This window comes from Triturus cristatus, chromosome 7, assembly GCF_964204655.1.
Source record: "Triturus cristatus chromosome 7, aTriCri1.1, whole genome shotgun sequence".
In the NCBI taxonomy this organism is placed as follows: Eukaryota; Metazoa; Chordata; class Amphibia; order Caudata; family Salamandridae; genus Triturus; species Triturus cristatus.
The window spans coordinates 570,893,019-570,918,052 of record NC_140590.1 but is presented as its reverse complement, the minus strand read 5'-3'; the positions used below and the strand labels follow the sequence as shown (position 1 = coordinate 570,918,052).

Sequence of the window (25,034 nt, the reverse complement as noted above, 5' to 3'; positions counted from 1 at the left end):
GGATTAATAATAAAGGAACAGTTTTGTATGCTGCAGTAAGGAAAATTTTGTTGGATTTTGTAATATTTGGAATGTGCTTGTATTAATGTTGATTCGCGTACTTTAGTAGGGAATCTGCGGCCATTGCTATCTTCGGGGAAGTTGCTAAATTATGGTTACGATAAGTTACACTTAGTTATTTGTATTTAATTTGCAAATGTACTTTTCATACAGTATTAACCAGTGTAGCTTTCTCTATGCCGCCCCGTTTTCACTTAGGTTTGGTTTCGGCACCTATTCTGCGTTTTTGTTTTTTAAGGTCTACTGTATTTGTATTCTCTTTACAAATTGAGATACAGGATTAAACAGTGTCGATTTCTCTACACTGCCGCTTTTTCACTTATGTTGTTTTCTGTACCTAATCTGCGTTGTTTTTTATTTTTTTAAAGCCTGCTGTCAAGGCGCTACAGTAAGCAAGCAATACAAACAACTGGGACACTAAGAACAAGGATGCTGCTACAAGTGAGCAAGTGAGGTAACCTCCATTGACTTGCAATGGTTTGTTGCTTTTAGATTAAAACTGTGCTGCTTTCCAAAGAATGCTTCGTGGTATACAGGGCGGGGGGGGGGGGGGGGTAGTTGTTTTTAAGGTAAGGTTAACAGATTTTGTGTGTTTTGGAGTGCTTGCATTTGGTTTATATAATTACTGCATCCTTTTGCAGGGTGGCAATATTGTTTGTTTAATGCTTTGCATCACTATGTGGGTAATGTAGGCATTGCTGTCAGACCCACTGGCACTACTTGTGTTGGAGGCGGAGACACAGTGAACAGTTTGAATTTATGCCAGGTTGGTGACTCCGAGACTTCCCTTCCACCTCCTGAAGGACGTGCTTAGAAGACAATTCCTTCTGCTTTGCCTAACCACATTAGGAAGCTATAGGAACGGATCACGTCTGCCTCTGGATTCAGCTCTGTGGATCAGCACAATTTTTTCTGAAGTGTTCTCTGAACCGGTCGATTAGACATGCAGCTGTGCTCCCACAGAGCACCATCTTAACATCCACCTGGAAAAGGAAATATCATTATGGCCTTTGAATAAGTAAACTTTATCTGATCTCAGGAAGGATACTTAAGTCACACAACACATGTTGCAGCACACATAAGCTGCAAGTACTAATTAGTATTTATTCGTTGAACTTAAGTACCATTTTTAGTAGATTTAATCCTGTTAATTTCTTTACATTGTTTTTCCCCCTTATTTAACAAGCATTTACAATGCAATGGTCTCGGCATTGTTAAAGTTAGAGCTATGGGCATTGCTCATGACATTATTTTTGTTTTTGTTTTTAAAACATCTCTCTCTCTCTCTCACACAAGAATAAGTCTTATTTTTGTGAGAGAGAGAGATGTTTTAAAAACAAAAAGAAAAATAATGTCATGAGCAATGCCAATAGCTCTAACCTTACCAATGCCGAGACCATTGCATTGTAAATGCTTGTTTGTTTACAGTCCCCGAGGGAACCACATTACTTGGAAACCAGCGGCCCCTTTAATTTCGGTCGTCTCTCCGATGACGTCCTCTCCCATGTGACCTCGTCACATGATCCCACCGGAATGACGTATGAGGAAGAACCAGTATTTGAAGCAGGCATAGGAATCAGAGAGCGCGCTGCTGTGCCGGACATACGGACTGAAGAGGACACCAGAGGAGAACTTGAGAGCTATCTGGAGAGTCCAACCACCACACCTCGTGGACCGCCCGAGACCGAAGCGCCAGACCACGAGAGACCTCCGAGGAATTGGAGATACCGCCGCGAGAAAGAGCCGGACGCAGACCGAGGGAACCGGGAACATCTACGAGAGAGGGAACCAGACCCTTTCCGGTTCCGCGACGACACCAGCCACGCCCCAGCAGGTGCGTGGCTCCCTGAGGTACGTGCCCGGGTTCGTGGGTGGTTTTCTAAAAGAGCCATCAGAACCTCGCTAGTCGATCCTCCAGGGGTAGAGGGAGGGCTCCGGTAGTCCCTGGGTTCCTAACCCTATTGATAATCCACGGGTGACGGTCTGGGTGCTTCTTCCTCACTCCCTTTTCCGCCCAAACTGCTGTTATTCGTGATTCTGTTCTGAATCCGTTTTCTTTCTTTCTTTTGTTTTTGAGAGTGACAGCCTTCATCTGACGGAAGAGAAGGAAGAATCATATGTTCAACTTCTGCTAGGCCCCTGCCATTAAGGAGCAAAGACCTATTTACTTGCTACATTTTTGTTTTGGGATCAATAAAACATTGTGAACTTGCCTCTCCTTCTCTGGCCTCCCCTTGTTTAATCCACACAGTTAATAACGACCAATAAAAACCGAGACAATACAGCGCATATATACAAGTCCGGGACAGATTGCATATACATAAAAGCTGGTCGAAATGTTACAAAACCTAATTGTAATAACAAGGGTTTAATAAGACATTTTCTCAGATCAGAATAGTATTTACAGAAGAAGACAATGCACATCGTACTCTGGGTGGAGATGTCGTCACAAGGAGATTTCACAAGGACGGACGACCCTTTATTGATAGTAAGAAAGCTGGTTAAATGATGGAAAATGTCCAGCCGAAACCGGGTCAGCACGTACCTGTGAGGCTGATTATACACATTGACTAAATAAAATTGCATATTGGGGCTAGTCAGGATCATCTGATTCCTCAACTTGGAAGATTTCGTAATCTCTGTGGATAACCTCACTTCCTCAATTAGTGTTAGACGTTTCAATTTAAGGGCTTTTCTTTAAATAGTAATCAAGAGCTCTGGATAATCAAAAAACTCAGGGTGGCCAATATTCACCAAAATGTTATGTACGAATTTGCGCCAGAGGGTTTTAAGTGCAGATGTTGATCTATGGCAGTCTTTAATGATAGACCAATTAAATGTAGTATGAACAGAAGACGATATTTTATGCCGGAGTAAAATTGGCTGAATCCTGATCACGTCTGCTAAATAAGGAACTCCCTAGTTCAGATTGGCAGACAAAAGTTGAGCTGCTATTCGGAAGGGCAAGAAGGTGCCTTAGGAATGTATTTTCTACTAGTTGGAGTGCATCAACATTCACATAACCCCCAAAGCTCAGACCCGTACACGGCAGCAGGTCTACATTTGGCCTTGTAAATAGTCATCATGTTACAATATTGTTTTGTTTTTTATTGCTTTGCAACAACTTACTAAAATCTGTCTTTCATCCCACCTGATGACTGGCAATCTTACTAAAATCTGTCTTTCATCCCACCTAGTGACTGGCAATCTATGACAGCTTCTGAAATGAAAGTGTAAGTGGTGCAAGTGGAAAATGTGTGGCACAAAGATCCTGGAATACAATCCTCCATGAGCTACTCTGGGAGGTGGCAGAGATGAAAGCAGCAGAAAATGGACCATTTGAAAAAACACATCTTATTCAAGAACAGTCAGCCACCCTTCTAGGTTAAGGCGTCAAGGTGGTTAATGGATAGCAATAGGGTGTCTATTCTGAAGCCTCCGAGATGGACTTTCAGCCATCTACGTGCCTTTCACCAACATCTTAATCATTCTATTACATGCCTGGTGAGACTGATGGCATGGAAAACAGCTACTTCTTATGAAGTCCTAAACTTCAGTCAGCCAACTGGCATCTGCTGATTCTCTTATGGAAGAATTGGCGAAGGGGAGTCAGTGACGCAGTTGTTGTTGGAAGGTGGGACTAAAAGATGAAGCCTTTATAACCTACAAGTGGGATGTAGAGAAGGCTACGGAGGTCAAACATCATCCCTCTGAATCATAACTTTAAATTCAGAAAGAAACATCAAAACCTTACCCCACATGTTGAAGAAGTGGGGTGGTGTGATTGAGACAGCATAAAGCTAATCTTAAGTCAGCCAGCATCATGTTAGAATCTAGTAGCCACTATACCTTACCAACATTGGAGGATGGAAGAAACCCAGTTATTTTATTTTAAGTGCATTTATTTAGTGCACCCTTAAATGTAGTATCTTGGTGCTGTAGGAAAAAAGAGAGAGATTATACATGAATAGTCAGGTGTCATGCCCTAAACTGCTACAGTTTCAAGAATCTGTCATTTCAGAAGCCAGCAGACCCTTGCTTTTTGTGTTTTTCCTATTGAAAGAGAGTCTTAGGCTTGAAATAGTTTAAGAGGGGCCTGGCATTTGTGGCTGCCACATTGGAGTGGGTAGAGCTTGGTTGCATTGGAGTTTTGGTAAAAGAATGTCTTGGTTTAGATCAGCATTGTTCTGAGGTGGCTGAAATCTAGTTACCCATTCAAAAAATCTAAACTTTGTTATTCCAGGTCATAAGCAGCGGGGACAACATATGAACACACTCGAACAGTGTATTCACCCACATAGTGACTGTGCATGTTGCATGGGTTTAACTCACTGTTGCACCCACCTTCAACTAGAATCCTCAAAGAGAAAGCCACCTTCTTTCAAAACACCCTTGACAAAGCCAAAAACTCTTCAACATCATCCGAAATCAAACCTCCTAACCTCCCAAAGAAAATCCCCCTACCTAAACTACAATGTGACCACCTAGCCAAATTCTTCAATGAGAAAAATCAACAAAATTGAACTCTCCTTAGACCATCACTCACAAACCCAACCCAGTGACTCTTGTCCCAAAACGGAAACTTCCTCAACGCTAGCTCACTCCATTATCCCTAGAACCGTGACTCCTCCGGCCTTAACTACCGATCAAACGCAATCCTAAAGTCCATACTCCAGACTCAGGAGGTGGAGGGTCTTCAAATCCCTTACTGAAGAAGTCATCTCCTTGGTGATTGCCAACGCCAAACCCTCACCCCACTTCGCAGACCCTCTACCTGCCGCTCTGGCTAAAAACCTCAATGGTACCCTAACCCCTCTATGGACCAAGATCATTAACAGTTCCTTAAGCAACGGGCTGATACCAGACTGCCTCAAACTAGGCCAAGTCTCCCCCCTGCTAAAAAAAACCTGATGCAGACCAGAGCGAGCTTAAGAACTTTAGACCCATCACAAACCTCCCTTGCTAGCAAAGATTCTCGAGAAATGTGTTCTCTAACAACTCAACCAACACCTAAACTTCAACAACCTACTCAACCCACACCAGTCCGGTTTCAGGAAGGGGTGCAGCACTGAAACAGGTATACTGAGCATAACAGATGACATACACAGCTCCCTTGACTCAAACAGATGTTGCCTGCTTGTCCTCCTTGACCTCTCGGCGGCTTTCGACACAGTTGATCACAAGCTACTGCTAGATGCCCTTCAAAAGCGTATCGGAGCTGATGGCACTGTTCTGAATTGGTTTTCTTCATTTCTTCTCAACCATTCCCAACTCATCAAAATCAACAGCTCCATATCAGACATCTCACCCTTAACCCGAGGAGTGCCACAAGGCTCGGTCCTCTCCCCCACACTCTTCAACATTTACATGGAACCCCTCACCACCATTCTAAAAGAAGCAAATATCTCGTACCATCTATATGCCGACGACACCCAGCTTTACCTAGAAATATCCTCCCTTTCCGACATTCAACGACTTAACTCCACACTCAAAAGTTCAAAGCTGGCTATCGCAGAACCATCTCAAACTAAACCAAGAAAAAACTGAAATCATGGCCTTCTACAATCTCAACCACTGCACACAGATCCAAGAGTGGTTAAACAACCTGGACTCCCTAAACTGCAAGCTTACTCTATCCGACTCAGCTAAATCTTTGTGATATCTTTAGACTCTAAGGCTAAGCATGACATCCCACATTAGCTCCACTACTAAGAGCGCCTTCTACAGCCTAAAACTTCTCAATAAAATCAAACCCTTCCTTCCGCCCAATGACCTAAAAACAGCAACACAAGCTCTTGTTTTATCCAGACTAGACTATGGTAATGCCACACTCACTGGAGCGCCCAAAGCACACATAGCCCCCATGAGAGCCACCCTCAATGCTGCAGCACAAATGGTCACAGGAGCTAAAAAACATGACCATATCACCCCCACGCTACAAAACCTAAAATGGCTCCCAATCGAAGCACAATGCTGTTTCAGTAAAAACACAAATTGCACTTGGTGACTTTGAAACACGTGAACCCCAGTGAAGCTTTGTTGAATCTGGAGACAAGTTCTAGCTGTAATCTGCTTGACCTCCAACTGCTACCTGCTGGAAACATAACTTGCAATAAAGAAATTCGCAATTGTCCCCATTTTGATCCATTTGAATGCCAGGCAGTACTGGTAGTAAAACAAAAGCAGTTGCCCTGCAGACAGCAGTCTAGCACAGTAAAGGGAACTGGATTTGTGCAAGCCCCCTGAATGTCCTTGTGTCTGCTGCACACACTCCACCAGGAAACATTTGAAAAGATTCACTGAGGCTGGCTGGTTCAGGCTCAATAATACTGCTGGAATCAGAGTCCAGCTGATTCCCAGTCTATTCCAAGACTGCAAATGCCTGAAATTCAGAGCACCAATTAGACACCAAATAGAGACAACATGATGTCCCGAGTACAACTCTTTGAAGATTTCAAGAGTTTTCAACTGGTGTCTCCCACAAGTCTCATGTTCTGGTTGGATTGTATACTCTAAGTATTTGTATAACAGAAATGTAGCCGAGCAGCAGTAGACTATTAAGCTTTCAGCATTATACCAAAAGCGGAGGGTGAACTCAAACTTCGCATGGGGAGCCCAATGCCTGACCCATCTCTAACCATAGAATGTTTTGTTCTCTTATGTGTATAAAGCGCACTATCACCTGTAATGGTATCCTAGCGCTAAGCAGGAGTATGTGCTTAGCCTTGCATGGAGCAAGGTGGTTAATTAAATAGCTAGGTCTTCAGCTTCCTGTGGAATTCAAGAAGAGAGGAGGTGGCTCTGGTATGAAGTGGGAGGGCATTCCAATCTTTAGGAATCATGTAAGAGGCCCACCCTCTGGATCTAGTTCTGTGTATGTATAGAATGTGTACGAGTAAGAGTCCTGTGAAGTGGAGCTGTCTGGTTGATTAGTGGAAGGGGATGTACCTGTTCAGGTAGGTGGGTCCTAAGTTGTGTAGTGACTTGAACGTGTGAGTGAGGAGTTTGAACTGAGTGTGTTTGTGCATAGGGAGCCAATGGAGGTCCCTAAGATGTGGTGTGTTGAGAGTTCAGCATGAAAGGTTGAGGATGAGTCTGGCTGCTTTTTTCTGGATGGTTTGTAGTCTTCTGGTGTGTTTCTTGGTGATACAAGATTAGAGGGTGTTCCGGTAGTCCAACTTGCTGGTGACGAGGGCTTGAGAGACAGCTTTTCTGGTGTTGCTTGGGTGCCATTTGAAGATCTTTCTCAGCATCTTCAGGGTGTGAAAGCATGATGCAGTGAGGCACTGACTTGTGCGGTCATGTCCAGCTTGCTGACAAGGATGATCCCGAGGTTTCTGGCACTGGTGTTGAGCATGGGTGAGGTTCAAGTTCAGCTGGAGTTCATTTCGGTCTTGTCGGTGTTGAGGTTGAGCAGTTGGCTTCCATCCAGTTGGCAACTTCGGTCATGCAAGGGGTTCACTAGTTTCTTGTGTTGGTGGACTTGACCGAAAGGAACAGTCTGAGTTGTGTGTCATCAGTGTAGGAGAGGCTATTGATGTCATATGCACGTATGATGATGGCCAGAACGATTATGTATACATTGAAGAGGGTGGCTCTATGGGATAAACCTTGAGGCACTCCGCATATGAGTTTTTGGAATTTAAAGGAGTAAGGTGCATTGCTGCCAGCTTATGTTCTATATGTTAAGATGGAGCAGTTCCAGTGGGGAGGAGGTCTGTGGATGCTAATCCCGGGTAAGCATTTGATGAGGATGGGGTGTGAGACACTGTCCCATGCTGCAGAGAGGTCCAGGACTGCCGTATCTCCTTTGTCTAGGATCTTTAGGATGTCATCTGTGGTGGCAATAAGCTCTGTTTCTGTACTGTGGTTGGGCTTGAAGCCGGCCTGTGTGGTGCTGAGGAGCTGGGGGTTGTAGTGGTTGTTGAGGTGGTTTTTGATGAGTTTCTTCAAGGTCTTTGTCAGGTGTGGTAGGAGGGAAGCACGGCTGTAGTGGACTAGTGTGACTGGGTCGGTAGATGGTTTCTTGAGCAGGAAAGTGACATGGCATGTTTCCAGGTGTCTGGGAAAGTGGATGAATCAATGGAGGGGGTTGAGGTGTTAGTGCTTCGCTGATTGGTGAAGTTGTAGTGGGGGCAGAGATCAGATGGGACCCCCAAGTGGTTGGATGGACTTCATGGTAGTTGTGGTCTCATCAGTGGTAATGGGAAGCCACATGGTCAGGGTTCATTTTTCAGCTGCAATGGTAAGCTGAGGTGTGAGGATGGCAGTGTCCGGTTGATGGTTAAAGTTGCCATACATGGAGGAGATTTCTTTACAGAAGAATTCAGAGGGTTTGTTGCAGATGTCCTATGAGGGGGTGATGTTGCTGAAGGCAGCTGGAGGTGTGGTGAAAATGTTGACGATAGTGAAGATTTGCTTGCTTCTGTTCGTGCCGGCGTTGATGCAGTCTTCAAGACTGTGAGCTTGGTGTTCTGGATCTGCTGGTGGTAACATCTTAGTGCAGATTTGTAAATGTTTTTGTATGCGCTGTAATGGCTCATTATCTAACTGTGTGTCATCTGCTTGCAGTGACATTTTGTCAGCCTAAGTTCCTCTGTGTACTAGCTTGCCTGTGGTTGGGCTAGTACTGCTGCACTCGAGGAGAGCCAGGGTGTCTGCGCATTTGGTGATCTAGCTGTTGAAATACTTAATGGCTTTTGGTTAAGCTACTGGTGTGCTTGTGATTGGAGCATGGCAAGGGTGCAAGTCCAGTCCTCTGCTGTGAAGTTGTTGTTCCAGCTGCAGCTGCAGGTCTGATGGTATTAGGTCTGTAGTGGGGCAGAACAAAATTCTTGAAATGACAATAGCATGTTGTGTCCAAGGCACAGGTGATGGCTTGTCAACTGTGATCTTGCTGAGGGAGGTGGAAATTGGGTCCAATGTGTGTCTAGCAGCTTGGCTAGGCCTGATAACATGCTCGGTTAAGGATAAGGTTTCTGAGGTTTTCTATGAGAGCTGCAAAATTTAGATCCATGAGGTTTTCCAGCTGAAAGTTCAGGTCTTCAAGGAAGCTGAAGGTACTGGAGTTGATGATGAGGGGTGCGACAAAGTCTGTGATGTCTGGTGCAGGTCCAGGGAATGGTCGTGTAGCAGGTCTTATATCTCTGTGGCATGTTTGGTGATCGAGCAGGTGTTGAATAGCATGCATGCAAGTGTGGCCTGCCATTAAGCAGGTTCTAGGAAGGGGAGGAGCACAAGGGGTAAGGGGTGGGGCAGAGAGAGGCGCAAGAGACGGGAAAGAAGGAGGAGATAAAAAGTTAAGGCACACTGAGGGAGACAAAAAAGCAGGAATACAAGGACACAGGCAGGGGCAATGAGACAGAGAAACCGCACAAACTGAGCAAAGAGGCAGTTTGAGCAAAACCGGAGAAACGAGTCACAAATAAGTGGCACAAAAGATAGCAAAAGAGACAGAAAAACAATAGGCAAAACCAGAGAAAAGTCACAAATAAGTGGCACAAAGGAGAGCAAAAGAGACCGAAAACAAATTAGATTAGATGGTTGTATAACATTAGCATGCATGTATTTACAATGCATGCCTCTACCACACAACAATTACAACCCAGTGCCTTTACCACGCATGCCTTTACCTATAAATATTACCTACTGGCGGTCGCCAGAAGGTAGTTATAGTTAGGACCTAGATTCCATAGGTAAAGCGTTTTTTGATTTGCCAATGACTTTGGCGCCGTTTGACGAATCTTAGCAAAATTTTCAGAACTAATGTAGCACTCCTGTCAGCTCTTGTCTTGAAAGTTTCGGTGTGATTCGTCAAGCGGGGCCGAGAAAAAAGGGGGGTCCCAAAACACGTTTTCCACATGTTAATTTCCAGAGAAAACTTTAGACAAAGCTACAGCCCAAACTGCTGAACGGAATTACACAAAATTTGGCAAAAAGGTAGGTCTTGGTTCAGAAAACAACTTTTTTTTTTTAAATGGTGTAAATCCGTTCAGTAGTTCCTGAGAAATTAGAAAAAGAAAAAGTTACGATATCTGGGGCAGCGGTGGGTTCACGAAACCTCCAGAGCACGAGCTTCATTCTGATTGGCTGCCAACACTCTAAACCAGGAAGTGTTGGCAGCCACCTTGTGACTCTGTGGAACCGAGTCACAAGATAACAGTGAAAAAAAGGTTAAAAAAAACAAGAAAAGGGGCAGGGTAGAAACACCCTGACCCCCTAGGCCTGCTCAGGGGGTCCCACAAGGACACCGATGGGCCAAAAAAAGCATTTTTTCTTAATAATTGTGGCAGAAATCGCATTGGGGTCGCGAATCCCACCGAAATTATTTAAAAAAAACAAAGCACGGGCTCCCGCGCTTGGTTTTGAAAAAGCCCCTGTGTGGGCCAGGTCCCGTAGGCACTCACATATTAATTAGCGGGGGCACTGCGGCCCCCCAAACAAATTTGTGGGGGGGGTCCCAATCTCCCCACGCTGCCTCAGGGACCACCTTTAAAAGATGTGTGGGGGGCTCGAGCCCCTCCACATGCCCCAGGAACCACCACTTCCCTGGAGCTATTTTGACAAAGGGAGGGGGGCTGCGTGGCCCCCCTCCTGGAGCCCTTGATGGCCCTGGGGACCGCCACCCCCAGGGCCGGCTCCTGCAGTGTCCCGGGGTACCCACCCTTCGGGATACTGCTGTTTGCAATGGCAGGGCGGGAGCCGTGCGGCTCCCGCCCTGCCATAGCAAACTCTGCTTTGCCTCATTGAAGTGAAAGCAGGGAAACCTGCTTTTGCTCCAATGAAGCAAAGCAGATTGCATTTCCTCAAGGGGAGCTGCATGTTAGCAGCCCCCCTTGTGGAAAAACAATGTTGGCTCCCGCAGGAGGCAGGGAGCCGGCGGGACTGTGGGGGCATTGGAGCTCCCCCCCTGTCCCCAACGGAAAGGGCCGGCCCCGGGGGATGAGGTCCCTGGGGCCAGAAGTGGCCTGGGAGGGGGCCACTTAGCACCCCTCCTGTTTAATAAAAAAAATGTTTTTAACTACTCCTCCTGTTACCTCCAGTAAATCCCACACAGTGGAATTGCTAAGAGGTGTTTGAAGGCCATGCTCACCTTTCTCCACCACTCTGCAAGTGCGACTGCTATGTTATAGTTAGAAATTAGCATTTAAAAAACCTTTGAAATTCACTGAAAAAACAATAAGTTTCAGGGACCTTATAGTTAGAAATTAGCGTTTAAAAAAACCATTGAAATTCAATGAAAAACCATAGGTTTTAGGCACGTTATAGTTAGAAATGAGCATTTAAAAAACCTTGGAAATTCACTGAACAAACCATTGGTTTCAGGGACATTATAGTTAGTTGGACATTTCACTCATACAACACTAGAGAAATGTTGCCGTTATAGTTAGTTCAGCTAACTATAACTCGCGCCCCCACAATGCACTGCTGATGACGTCACATATTACATCATTCATGACATGGTCAGTGACATCACTGATAAAATCACTGTGATGTCACTGACCATGTCATGAATGATGTAATATGTGACGTCATTAGCAGTGCATTGTAGGGGAACGAGTTATAGTTAGCTGAACTGACTATAACAGCGGAATATCTCTGGTTTTGTACGAGTGAAATGTCCAACTAACTATAACGTCCCTGAAACCTATGGTTTTTTCAGAGAATATATATATATATATATAAACACACATACATATATAAATATACACATATATATATTCACTTAAAAAAGCATAGGTTTCACACATGTTATAGTTAGGTGGATATTTCACTCATAAAAAACCAATGAAATTCCCCCGTTATATTTAGTTCAGATAACTATAACTCGCGCGCCCGCAATCCACTGCTCATGACGTCACATATTACATCACTCATGACATGGTCAGTGGCATCACTAATGACATCACTGATGACATCATCCTTGTGATAGAGTGGCGGTCGCGCGAGTTATAGTTATCTGAACTAACTATAACGGGGGAATTTCATTGGTTTTTTACGAGTGAAATATCCACCTAACTATAACATGTGTGAAACCCATAGTTTAAGTGAATTTGCAAGGTTTTTTTTGGGGGTTTTTCACCGTGCGCGCACGGTGCGCGCACCCCCGTGATTTAAAAAAAAAAAAAATTACATTTATTTTTCTGCCTTCGGGGTCCTTCAGGGACCCCCTGACAAAGGCTAGGGGGTCAGGAACTCTCTACCCTGCCCCCTTTTCACGTTCGCCACCTTCCTTTTTCACTCTCGCACTGAAAACAAACAAAATGGCGGCCGACACTTCCTGATTTCGACCGATTCGAACGTTGACTAACATGTAACCACCAATCAGAATTACGCTCGCGCACGTTTCCAATGCACCCTATGATGACTTGAATTAGTAACTGCAGTGTTTTGGTGCAACTGACTAGATTTACATTTCACACTGCAGTCCAGAACAAATGTGCAGTATATTTTCAACGTGCATTCTGAGATTTGTATGACCTGAGGACTCACACACCCACTCACAGACCCTCATAGCCACTCATACACCCACTCTTCAGGATGACGGGTTACAGTTAGGATTAGAAAGTAAAAAAATCATATCAATTTACTGAAAGAACCAAAAGTTACAGGGACGTTATAGATAGGAAGTTGAATTTTTAAAAAACTAAGAAATTCAATGAAAAAAACAAAGTTTACAGGGACGTTAAAGTTAGGCTCAGATTTTGCTCATCAAAACCATTGAAATTCATCAGTTCTAGTTACCCAAGCTAAATATACCTTCTGTACCCACAATGCACTGCTTATAACCTCACATATTACATCACGCATGACATGGTCAGTGACATACACTTACCTTAAATATACTTACCATTTTTTTGTAAAGGCATGCCTGGTAAAGGCATATACATTGTAAAAATGTGTGATAAAGGAAATGTGTGGTAAAGGTATTGCGTGGTAATTGATTAGTGGTAATGGAATTATTTTGTAGTGCCTGTGTGGTCAAAGGCTGTTTTCCCATTAGACTAAAGGTTTGTTTATCCAGAGACCCCTTTTTTGGTGCATATAGAACAAAGCCAAAAGGTTTTCTCTATGAGGAAAATTGAATTTGAGCATGCAAAGCAGTGCTAAATTAAAAAACAAAACGCACATGTTCATGTGATCTGTCCCTTTGCAAATTTTAGAAAAAGGCACAGTTGTCCATATACTTGGGCCACTCTGATTATTTTCTTGCAACTTTTCAAAGTTTTTAACAATTGTTTTCTTTTCTTTAAGTGATGAAATGAATCTATCAGGGTAAAAAGAGACAAGCCTCCAAATGGATGTCCAATATGGACTCTTTTTTTAATAAATACTAAAAATTATTCTCAATTTAACGACTAGAAAATTTTAATTCACAGCTTAGCGAAAAAATTGATCTGTACCTTTGGTTCTCCATCTATCACAATTTCTTTCAGCCCAGGACACATAATCCTGCATGTAAATGGAGTTCTAAGCCCAAAATGACGAGACCCTGTCCTAGCTGTGAGGTCAGGAAGGGCGCTAAAAAGTGTACTCTCTAGTGCAGGATTCTCTAATGAGTAGCTTGTGAACTGCTGTTGAACTCCAGCTATGTGTAAGTAGCTCTTCTGTGTCCATCCCAGCCTGCTAAATTAGATGCTTGGCTGAATTAGTATATGCATACCAAATTTAAAAGTATGTATTCAATCAAAAAGGTGTGTATTTTCAGAACTAATAAGCTGTGGTTTGGAGAAAAATGCCAGAAATTCCAAAATATATTTAAAGTGGATATTTAAGTTATAAATCATGTGCCATTTGGGGAGACTCAGTGCAGGAGGATTGCAACTATAGCAGTTTTGTATTATCCATGTAGGGGCATTCCAATCTGACAACCCAGCCGGATGCATTGAATTGATCACTTCTAGTAATCTTGCATATGGTGGCCTCCAATTTAATCTTGTCTGATGGGAACACCATTACAACACTAATAATAATAGTAGCTTGGGATCGTTTTCATTGAACATAAGCAGCTCTTATTACTCAAAAGGTTGGAGACCCTGACCACAGTGGACAGGATACCTAAATGCCTGGATCGGTGTCATTTGGGATATGTGCTGTCTGCAGTGGTGACAGCACACTCTTTTGAATCCATAGTATTGGAGAGGCCTTTTCACCCGTTCAAAGTGAGTGTGTGATGCCTACAGGACCACTCGAGTAAAGTTCCACTTACATATCGTGACCAGGCCCTGCTGTGACAACCTTCATAATATGCTGTGTGTGTTTGTATGCATGGTGACTGTCAGCAGGACTCCATGTAGTTTGCAAGTGTGTGAATGCTGCAGCCTTTGGGATCCATTTTGGATTGCCTCTGGTTTGACATGGCACAAGACTGTGGTTGTGATGCAGCCTCCCAGACAGTCTGAATGTATTGCCTGCATTCCTGAACCGGAGGCTGCTGCCCATGACATGTGAAGTATGGATGGATAGAAACAGAGCTGGCATCCTTTTTAGTAGGGGATTGTGGGTTAATCCTTCCTGAGCACTGCCATCTGGTTGAAGGTGTGAGAATAAGGGTGTTTCAGGAGATGCAGTTGGAGGGTAGGGAAGTTTCAGATTAAAGTCTTGTCCTTTATCTTTCTCTAGAGTGATGCATCCAGGAAGGATGATGTCAGGCATGTGCAAAGCTTCACGCATACTGAGCTCAAGTTAAAGGCACTCCTACTTAGAACCAGCCTTGTCACTGTCTGCTCGAAGAGCCATTGACTTTACAGAAATACTGTGTCTGCACTGGAGAACGAAAATGAAATGTGAAAAGAACACACACCAAACCCATTCATTAACATTCGATGACTAGAAATTGTGTATAAAAAAAGAGGCGCAAATGTACCCACTTTGCTCCAGTTCCAAGCTTCTTCACTGGCCATGGACGGGGATACTCCACACAGTACTCCGAGAGGTGCTGTTATGTAGGGCTGGTATCGCTGATAGCCAGCGTCCCAGAGGTGAGGGGACATTTCCTCAAGTCTGTGCATCATGCTGGTGAGCTGTGGGTCTGTTTAAGACCTGAGAGCCTAACTGCGGAGAGAGAAGGAGTGACTTATACCACATGAGCGGTCTTTTGAGGGAGGAAAGGCACAGCTGTTGAGCCCAGCGAGAGGAGAAGCTCAGGAGACAAAAACTGCAATGGGAGTTTGCCTGATGGTGTCCAGGCCTCCCTGCATACCCAAGACGCACTAACGTGAACCCGTGACTTGCCTCTGTGCCTGCTCTACTGCCTGCCACAAAGAAAGTTCAGAGGATCTGTGCTGTCTTTGCCTTTGCTGCGCCACAGACTGGAAGAAGGGATCCCTCACCTATGTGTGCCACCGCATTTTCCATCCACCGGACATGGAGAAGAGTCAGGGGCCCACAACTAGCCCCTGAAACTGAAAGTGCTATTGCTCACACCATGAAATTTGCAACTGCACACCTACTCTTGACTTCAGGTAGCACTAATGTTGAGGTTATTGCAACCAGCTTAAGAGACCTGCCTATTCAACGGGACAGGCGACAGACCTCAGGAAATCTGCTCCATTTCCACTGTGAGACTGTACCTGTGCTTGAATCCAAAGCTTCCGTGTGTAGCAACCTCTGTTGCATCTGTGAAATACAATCCTTATAGTGCCGCATATTTCGTATGCATAGCATTTAGTTATGGTGTGATTGAACTACGCTTTTTCTTAAAGCAAGTGGACATTAACTTATTGTGTTTATTAGTTGTCTGCTTGAGTTTTGAGACTCTGCTTCCCACACTACCTGAGACACTTTGGAATGCTCGCCCCCTCTACCCTAAGTTTTAAGTGTGGAAAGGGTGTGCTTGGCCCAGTTTTCTGCTCTGCAGTGGAATGGACTCTATGACACCAGAGGCAAAATATCCCATTCCAAGCAGTTGTGTCCCAAGAGTGCCTGCCTGCCCTGTGGCACCTTGAACAAGCAACAGGACTCTAAAACAATATGCATGTCATTGTAAAGGGCAGTCACTGTCTGATGGAGTTGAAAATCTCCAGCTCAGGGCAGCAGAGCTCCAGCCTGGCAGATCTGAAATAACTATACCTTGTGCCCCAGCCATGCAGTGTTTCATCAATGATGTCATTTCAGATGTTGCATTGATGCTATTAATGATGTCATAGAACATGTCATGAGTTATATGTGAGATAGTAAGCAGTGCATGGCAAAAGTGTAATATAGTTAACTTCAAGATATGTGTAATGTCTGAACCAATCATGCATACCCTTATTTCAAATTGTTGTTCCCGATTATTTAAAAGCTGAATTATCCATGAGGGTTTTTCTTATATTAAATGTTTTGGCAGTTAATCAACATTATCACACAAAGACGCAAATGTTACTTGAAGAGAATTGTATTTATTCACGTTTAGGTTGACCATAACTAATGTAGGTCTGCAATTTCAAATGGCTCATGTAGTGTGATTTCATCATTTGTGACGTGAACATTTTATTTCTTGGGTAATCTGAAGTCCTAATTAACAAACTTGATTTTTTTTGCTTTCTTTCCCATGTGAAACATGCTCTTTTCACTATGATAATCATGGAATGTTATAATTGGTAGTATGCTCACTGAAACACCGACAGAGTACAGACTGGCCCATGTATCTCATTTTGCTACAGATAATGAAAGTGTGAAGGAATCTGAAAAAAGCTGTATTATGAAAGATTCTGAGAAGCTAATGAGTTTGCGACTGTATCATTTAGTTCTAACCTGTTTAGATCATTTTATAGGAACTGTGTGCAGGTGTGCAAATGTTAGAATTGCGTAATTTGAGCAAGTGCAAAGTATATTATACTTCAGAGAATGCTGTGCCCACTTTTCGATTTAGTTTACAGCAGAGTAGGAGATTTCAGGGTACTCTCCAAATGGAAGAACAGACTTTTCTAAATCTTTCTCTTTGAGGCGAATCAGTGCTACTTCGTTCTCTTCATTTTATAACTTTGATCTGAATTTCATTTTATTTTATTTATTCATTTATTGATCGATACCAACTTGATGATTTTCCCTTACATGAACTTTTAATCTTTAATAGACCTTTATGGTTTGAAAACAATCATTCTTTGATTTCACTGTGAAGCCTGATGTGCTTTACGTTTATTGAACGTATGATTTGGGGGCATATGTATCAAATTCTCTTATTGTGATTCTCAAATAGCGATTTTTTGAGAATCGCTATTTGGGAATCGCAAACGAGATGTAAGTAAAAATTCACAAATTGTTAGCGATTCCTTGGAATTCCTTAATTGTGATTAGCAAATTGTGAATCGCAATTAAGGAATACCTATCCATTCATTCCTATGGGCCAGGAGGTCCATAGGAATGAATGGGAAGACATTCAAAATTAGCGATTCGCAATTAGAGAATCGCGAATTGAGAATAATTTCAAGGGTGCAAGGGTGTCCTAAGGACACCCTGATGCACCCCTGAAATGAGCATGTGTGCGCATGTGGCGCACATACATGCCCTAAGGACATGTATTTGTGCCACATGGCACTTTGAAAAATGCCAAAAAGTGCATCTTTAAAAAAAATCGCAAATTACCACCAACTTGAAGCTGGTGGTAATTTACGATTTCTTAAGGAGAAATCGCACAACTTGGGTGCTCGTTACATCGCACTTAAGGAATCGCAATTTGCAATTCCTTAAGTGCAATTGCAAAATAGAGAATTGCAAATTTGCGATTGTGAGAAAGTGGCTCTGTATATACTGTTCCCAAATAGGTACAGGGTGTAGAGAGTCCACAGTCCCCAGAGGTTTGGCAGAGGCTAAAGTTAGATATAACCTTACTCTCTAAAGTGGTAGCTTGGTCTAGCAGTAAGGCAGTATCAGAGGCCAGTATAAAGCATTTGTTGTACACACTCAGTCAGCAAAATGATTTCACACACTCAATAACTGAACTCTAGGCCAATGGTTTATATAAAAAAATATGTCTGTTTTATTTTAGAACCAACAATAGGAGTTAAAATATACTTTCTCAGAATGAGAGGCTTTATATAAATACTTTTGCAAAAGGCAATTGGCTTTTGTAGAAAGTTACAAGTTGTTGCAATAGGCAACACAGTTTCAAACACAAAAATGCATTGAGTTCAATGGAAGTTTCAAGTTATTTGCAATAGATTACTTTCAGGATTACTTTTGGGATTCCAGGACTGGATCCTAGATTCAGTCCTGGGACAGTACTTAGAAACAAGTGATACAAGTCGACTTGGTTACTACAAGGATTTTTAAGTAATATTTTGCTATTTTAAAAGTTGACACTTAGAAGAAATTTCATAGAGAACAGTCAATGATTCCCTATGGAAGAAAATTCAAGTTGCAGGTATAGTATGTTCTTGTTACTTTTGTAATCCAGTACTGGGTCCCTAGACTCAGTACTGGGACCTTTATCCAAAACAGGTAAGTAATTACGTTTTCAGACATTATACGATTTTTAAAGAATATTTTAAGTTTGCAGAAATTGACACTTAGAAGAAATTTCACAGAAAAACAGTCAATGATTTCCTACAGGAGAAAATTGGGTTACTGGTAAGTACAGCTGTAAGTATTTTTCAGAGTCAGTGCTGGGCACCAAGATCCAGCACTGGGAGCTCACCTAAGAGCAGGTGAGCATTTTCGTTTGTTACTCGGCTGATTTTTGGTGAATATTTTAAGTTTTGAAAACTCCACACTTAGAAGAAATTTCAGAAGAAACCAGCCAATGTTACCCTATAGAGAAAATTGAGTTATCGGTTTAAAGGTAAGTACTCGACTGGCAGAGTTAAGGTTCTGGGCGTAGACTCAGGGGTCTCCCAGTGTCAGGTAGGTACAGTTGCTTCACCCTCAGCGGCACAGGGGCAGCCGGGTGCAGAGAGAGTTAGGCCCAATGTTATCCTATGAGAGGTAGGGGGGCCTTGGTTGGTGGCTGCTGACTAGCAGGCCACGCGGCTGTGGGAGCTGGGCTCCTGATCACTTGCTCAGGGCAAATGGGGAAGTAGATAGGTGTAGAGGTTACACTGCCAGGGCCACTCGGGCAGCTGGGTGGAGGGTGCTTTTGAGCCTTCGGGAGCTCAATTGATGTCAATGGGAAAGCGCCGGTTTAGAAAAAGACTGCAAGCTCGGGGACGGAGATTCTTCAGGTGCCACCACCACTTCGAGAGGTAAGTTGGGTAGTTGGAGGATAGGTAGGTACCCCGGGATTGGGCACAGGGGGCTGCGGGGCACCGGGTGCAGGGGTGCCTTTTGGTGTCTGGAAATCTTACCCTCTGTTGATCGTGGTTGGGGGGGCACCTGGTTCTGAGGCTGAAGGCGTCTTCAGGAGCGTCGAGGGAAGTCCTTGGGTGCCGGACTCTGGGTCACAGCCGCCGTGGGGTCGTCCTCGTGGTCTTTGTTCACTCCGGCACAGGCCAGGCTTGGCGGTTGCAGAGTGTGAAGGGTTCGTGGTTCCGGGCTGATGCCAGGGAAAAGAAGTAGATTTTGAGTAGAGCCTCTACTTATGGGAGTCCCAGGGGCTTAGAGCCAAAAGGTAGCCAGGTCCTCCGGGGTTTGTGAGGTTGCTGGCCACAAGAGATGCCGGATTGTAGCAGGAGCAGGTTCGAGGGTCGACAGGCCGGTAGGGCTGGGGCCAAATCAGTTGGTGTCTTCCTCTTCTTAGCAGCTGCAGGGCAGGTCATCTTTCTTCTTGCTCTTTTCTGTATTTCGGAATCTGGAATCTGGGGAAGGAAGGTTCAGGGTGCCCCTAAATACTAGATTTAGGGGCGTTACAGGTAGGTGAAAGGCAGGGACCAATGGGTCCTTGTCTTGGGGTGGGTACACCCCCTATCCTGCCTCTCTCCTGTGGGAGGGGGGCAGTAGCCTAGTCCTGATTGGGAAGGGCTCCCCATCTTCAAGATGGCGAGGGCCCGGAGATGTGCTTCACCTCGCCTCCCCCACCTGAGGGATGGGGTTGGCAGGCTGGCACATCCCCTGTCCTTATTTGGGGTTTCCGGCCAAGCTTCCCGCCAGAGTGGGGGGTTGCAGTGGCCTGGGGAAGCTCACAGAGGTGTGGCATGCCTTTGAAGCTTCCCCCTGCCCATCCTGGGGGAGGAGATTTGCACCTCGCCCAGGATGTGCATTGTTGCAGGCCCAGGAGAGCAGGGGCTCTCCTACCCAGGGGTCCAGCACCATGTCTGCTGTGTGGCAGCCTAGGCAGCCTCTCAGACCAGACGTGGATTGTAGGTTTCAGGGGGCATCTCTAAGATGCCCTCTGGGGTGCTTGGTACATTAAATCCCACACTGGCATCAGTGCAGGTTTAATGTGCTGAGCAGTTTGATACCAAACTTCTCAGTCTTCAGTGTTGCCATTATGGTGCTGTGGAGTTCGTGTTTGACGCGCTCTCAGCACCATGTACTCTTAAATGGCAGCACTGCACTTACAGTGCCCAGGAATGGACCTGGGTACTGTAGGGGCACAGGGCTCCTGCTCCTGTGCCCACACCACTGGCATAGGGCACCCAGCTAGAGGGGTGGCTGATGTATGCCAGGGCAGTGTAGGTGGTGGGCATGTCGACTCTTTGTTTTGTCCTGTACCCAGACACTCAGCCTGCAAGGGCAGTGTGTGTGTGTTAGGGTACAGGGCCTCTAAGGGTGGCAAAATGAGTGATGCAGCCCTTAGAGGCCTTCCCTGGTCACAAGGGCCTAGGTACCTAGGGTACCATTTACCAGGGGCTGACATGTGGCCAGGGTTTGCCAATTTGGGTTTTAGGTTTTTCGGGAAGGAACATAGGCCCTGGGCACCTGATTGGCAGGAGTCCAGGGCACACTCAGTCAAAGTACATTCAGCAATACAGCAAAAAGTGGGGGCATACCATGCAAGAAAGAGGGCACTTTCTCACAGCGATTCTCTAATTTGCGATGCCCTTTTGGGATGATACATCCCAAAAGGCCTTTTCCCGTTCGCAAATGGGCCGATTCTGAGAATCGGCCCGTTTGCGATCTGGAAAAGGGCTTGATACATATGCCCCCATATCACCAGTCTCAGTTGTGAACTTCGATTCATCAGATAGCCCTTTTTGTGCCCTGACATTTGAACGAAAAAGCGCTAATATCCCTTAGCATCTGAAAAAAATACATACAACTCGATAATAGGTAAGATTTGGTCAAATTTATATGTGTGGTAATATAAACCTTTGCAATTCCAGGGTGGAAAGCAGCACTCATAGCCAATGGCGCCTCTCTTTAATGTATCACAAATGGTTGCTAATAAGACCAGGTTTTTGCATAGAAAAAGCAACAGTAAAAGACCTACATGGCATTTATCAAATAGCAGATGAAGGAAACTCTTGTCTGCAACTTGTTGTAGACCTCTCAGCAGCCTTTGTCACCGTTGGCCACGACAGGCTGCTAAATGTATTGGAAGACAAAATAGACCTCAGAAATCAGAGAGAGGGGACGAATTTAAACTCAGGTGATCCTATTAAAGTCTATGGGTTGCATTCTCTGGAGGATGAGGAGGAGTCCAAAGATGGTGACACAGTTAATGTATTATCCTTTAAAAGCTATGGTATTTTATAACGCGATGAAAAATGCAACACTTTCCCCCATTTCTTTGGGGGGGGGGGCAGGGGGAAGTGGGAGTGAGCACCCTCATCTTTCTCTCTTGCAGTTGAAGGGCTTGTACATTGTGTTTGCGTGCTCCAAACTAGTATGACTACATTTTTAGGGCTGGTTTTGGCTCCCAGTCCAACCCTGTGTGACTACAATGTTAACGTTATAGTTGTGAAACCATGGTGCACCGCTCCAGGATTTTTTGGCTTTGAACAAAGTACTGTTGTGTTTTTCCTACATGGACATTGTTGTTTTCCCTATGTTAGCTAAACTATGCATATAGTAGGCCGACTTCTGCTTTGCACATGTTATCAAAGCACAAGCTTGTTTATGTGACACATTGTATTGTCACATATAGTTAGCACGTTTCAGTATTTTGTTCTTTTCCTGGGATTTGGTCTGCCCAGCCTAGGCACGGTCAAACAACATTGCTTTTTGTTATTCTCTATGGTCGGACACTAGCACCTAGACATAATAGAGAAACTTAGCTGCTGTTTTTGAAAGCACGTGTTTGGTCATATAAACCCATACATGTCATTCTAAATACTTAGAGAGCAAAGACTGGCAGACAGGGCAAAGGTCCTGAGACAAGAGAGCTACGTCAGCTGGGATGCAGAACTATCGATGAATGCTAAGGTATAGGGTCCGCTGCTAAGCCCAGAGATCTATAATCTACAATCATTTAGCTTATGTAGTGAGGGTGGGTTTAGGCAAATCTGTCAGATAATATGACAGGGCTTTTTTATTGTATACGGTCTAATAGCTATGCTAATGATGTTACTGACCTGCATCTGTTTGCTAGTTGTGGTGTACTATTGCACATTAGAGTACAATAGTTTAAATAAATATTATAAACTTTCCTCATGTCTCTTTTCTATTTATTGTGGACAAGTACGAGTGAGAGAACGAAAGGAGGTGACCTGCTACTGCGATCCGGAAAGGGTCAGTAGTATTGTGTTCTAAGGTGCCAAATCACTTGTCTCTCTGGAATGATTCGGAGGGCAAGTGAGGCACTATAAGCTAATTGTATTCTGGTCCATAGATGCTGATGGGTATGGTGACTATTCTCCCAAGTGTAGTTCTGTTCCTGAGCAAAATCCCTGCAACAGTATGTAAGGGATGTGACATACTAGGCCACCTTGTCAGAGTGTGTAGGTAAAGTAGGTTGCATAAGGAAATGAAAATGTTGAAGGAAGAAGCCTTCTATGTGGATGATGTGCAGCATGAACCAGGAAGGTGTGTGTCAAATGGTGCTCACTGTGAAACAGGTCATCATTGCTGAACAAGTTCATGGCTGCAAAAAGGTGACTGCCCAATAGGCAATTTCAAATTCTAGTGGACAGTCACTTAGCATACTCCTTTCACCTGAAGTATGTGTTTGCTACAAAGTGAGGAGCAGAGAGGCAGAAAAATATGAGGTTCATAAATGAACTTTCGAGAGTTGTTGAATTTGAGGCAGCTCAACATTTTAGAGGAAAGACTGCAAAAAAAAGATGTTCTAATTCTAGGACATTGGCAACATTCTGTATTAAATTAGGTGGGTTAAGATTTTCTGTAATCGGGGAAAGTTCAGGTAGAAATGATCAGAGATAATGTGAGACTAATCATATGGTAGAAAACAGGGAGAGTGAAGTATGAATGAGACATGGACTGCTATAATTTGTTTAACAAGCTGATAAACGCAAGAAGTTAGTGTTGCATCCTCTGGGATTATTGGTAGTTTGAGAAGAATAACCTCCCTTTGCATATATTTTGACGCAAGCAGATGTGATGAGCACACAAGTAGTTTGTGAAAGGTGCTGTGGTTGAAAATGCCATTCCCTCTATAGAAAAGGTGTTTACCACTGGGGTTTGGTATGCGGTTTTGTTGTCAGTTTGTGGGTTTCACCCAACTGTCTGTTGAGACACTGTTGAAAGGGACAATACGTGAAGTGCACTTGATGGGGAGGGTGTGGATATATGCATGAATGTTTGGATGCCTTACTTAATGAGTGAATGAAGTTGGACATTTCAATGGTGAGGAATGTCGGTGAGGTTCTGCCAAAAGAGTTTGAGTTGTACAGTTTCACAAAGCAGTCAGTCTATATTGAGGACAAGCTTCAGAAGGTTAGTTCATGAGGAGCGGAATCATCTGGTTGTTGCTACAGAATTGTTGACAGAATGAGGTTTTGACTTTTGTCTTCTCCTGGTTTCATTCCAATACTAGGTTATCATTATGTTGGGTCTGGTGTTTCAGTGAACGAATGCATCCACTTCAACAATCATGTTTGACCTCATGGTCACAGGTTGGACCCCTGTTGGGTCTACTTAGCCTTTCATCCTTCCAAGGTAGATAAAGTAAATACCATTTAGTTGGGTAACAATAAGATGACCAATGGGCAGAATGTGTGCTTTACAAATACAATTTCATTTTTAACTTTGGTGGAGAGATCAAGCTGAGATGAACACAGTTTGCAAATCTCACGGATCAGCCCAATGAAGCACATCAGAACAATGAGTAATCTACAGACTTCTGGATTTTGAAACCAATTGGACTGGCTGAGAATCTGTCTTTTTTCTATCAGACCAGATTATGCCTAATCAGAGCTGGATGGTGGATTAGCGGGATAAATATCCCATCCATACTCACCTCCAACAAGGCTAGAAACGTCGTAGCTGAAGAAGTCTGGTTGGCTCAGTATGTCAATAAACATGGTCGGTGTGCCATACAGGTATGTGCATCTGGATGGTAAACAAGACAATAGGTTAATCTTTGGCAACGGCATCCCATCTGACAGCCCCTATAGGTGAGCATCCCCCCTTCCACACATATACTCTTTCTGCACTTGCTCACCCTTCAGCTGGAAAATAAATCATTTGAGGATGTTGCATTTCTTGGAAATTGCCAAGATCAGTCCAAGTGATGGATGCCTCAATTCAAACAGAGCCTAAGGCCATCCAAAATTGAACAATTATTACCTCCACCTCCTGATGGTTCCACAATACAAATTATCTTGTCTTCATTACTCCATTTAAAATTCCTGGGAGTCAGGTAAAAATAAGCAAAACCCTTGTGATTCATCCTAGATAAGATCCTACTAGATAAACATATTAAATATATTGTGAAACAAACCCATTTCCTACTGAGGATGTTAAGAAAATTAAAACATTTCACTCTCAAATAGACATGAAAACTGTTGTAGAAGTACTAGGACTTAAAGTTAATTAAGGCAATACCCTCTTGGTGGTTCTTCCTAAATCCAGGTAAAGTCTCTTCTTAAAAGCAATAATTTATAGAGCTGTAGACCTTGTCACAAGCCGTGATGACCACATTGCCCTACTGCTCAGTGATCTTGCCTGCCACTTGAAGCAAAGTGCTTCTACAAATTAACATGCATTATGTTCAC

The 25,034-nt window shown here is 43.9% G+C and overlaps 1 protein-coding gene and 1 long non-coding RNA gene across 4 annotated transcripts in view; one reads left to right on the top strand and one right to left on the bottom strand.

The window, feature by feature from the left end:
• The window catches only part of ACSF2 (acyl-CoA synthetase family member 2), a 720,413-nt gene that overhangs the window by 264,052 nt on the left and 431,327 nt on the right, over positions 1-25,034 (bottom strand). For all 3 annotated transcript variants that reach the window (XM_085617105.1, XM_085617107.1, XM_085617106.1), the window contains exon 9: positions 24,278-24,369. In XM_085617105.1, coding sequence (XP_085473231.1) covers positions 24,278-24,369 — 92 coding nt within the window. The remainder of the gene's footprint in view (positions 1-24,277; positions 24,370-25,034) is intronic.
• LOC146810149 (uncharacterized) lies at positions 1,599-16,763 on the top strand. The gene is made up of 2 exons (XR_014966551.1): positions 1,599-1,911; positions 14,683-16,763. It is a non-coding gene; the product is annotated as an uncharacterized LOC146810149 (long non-coding RNA).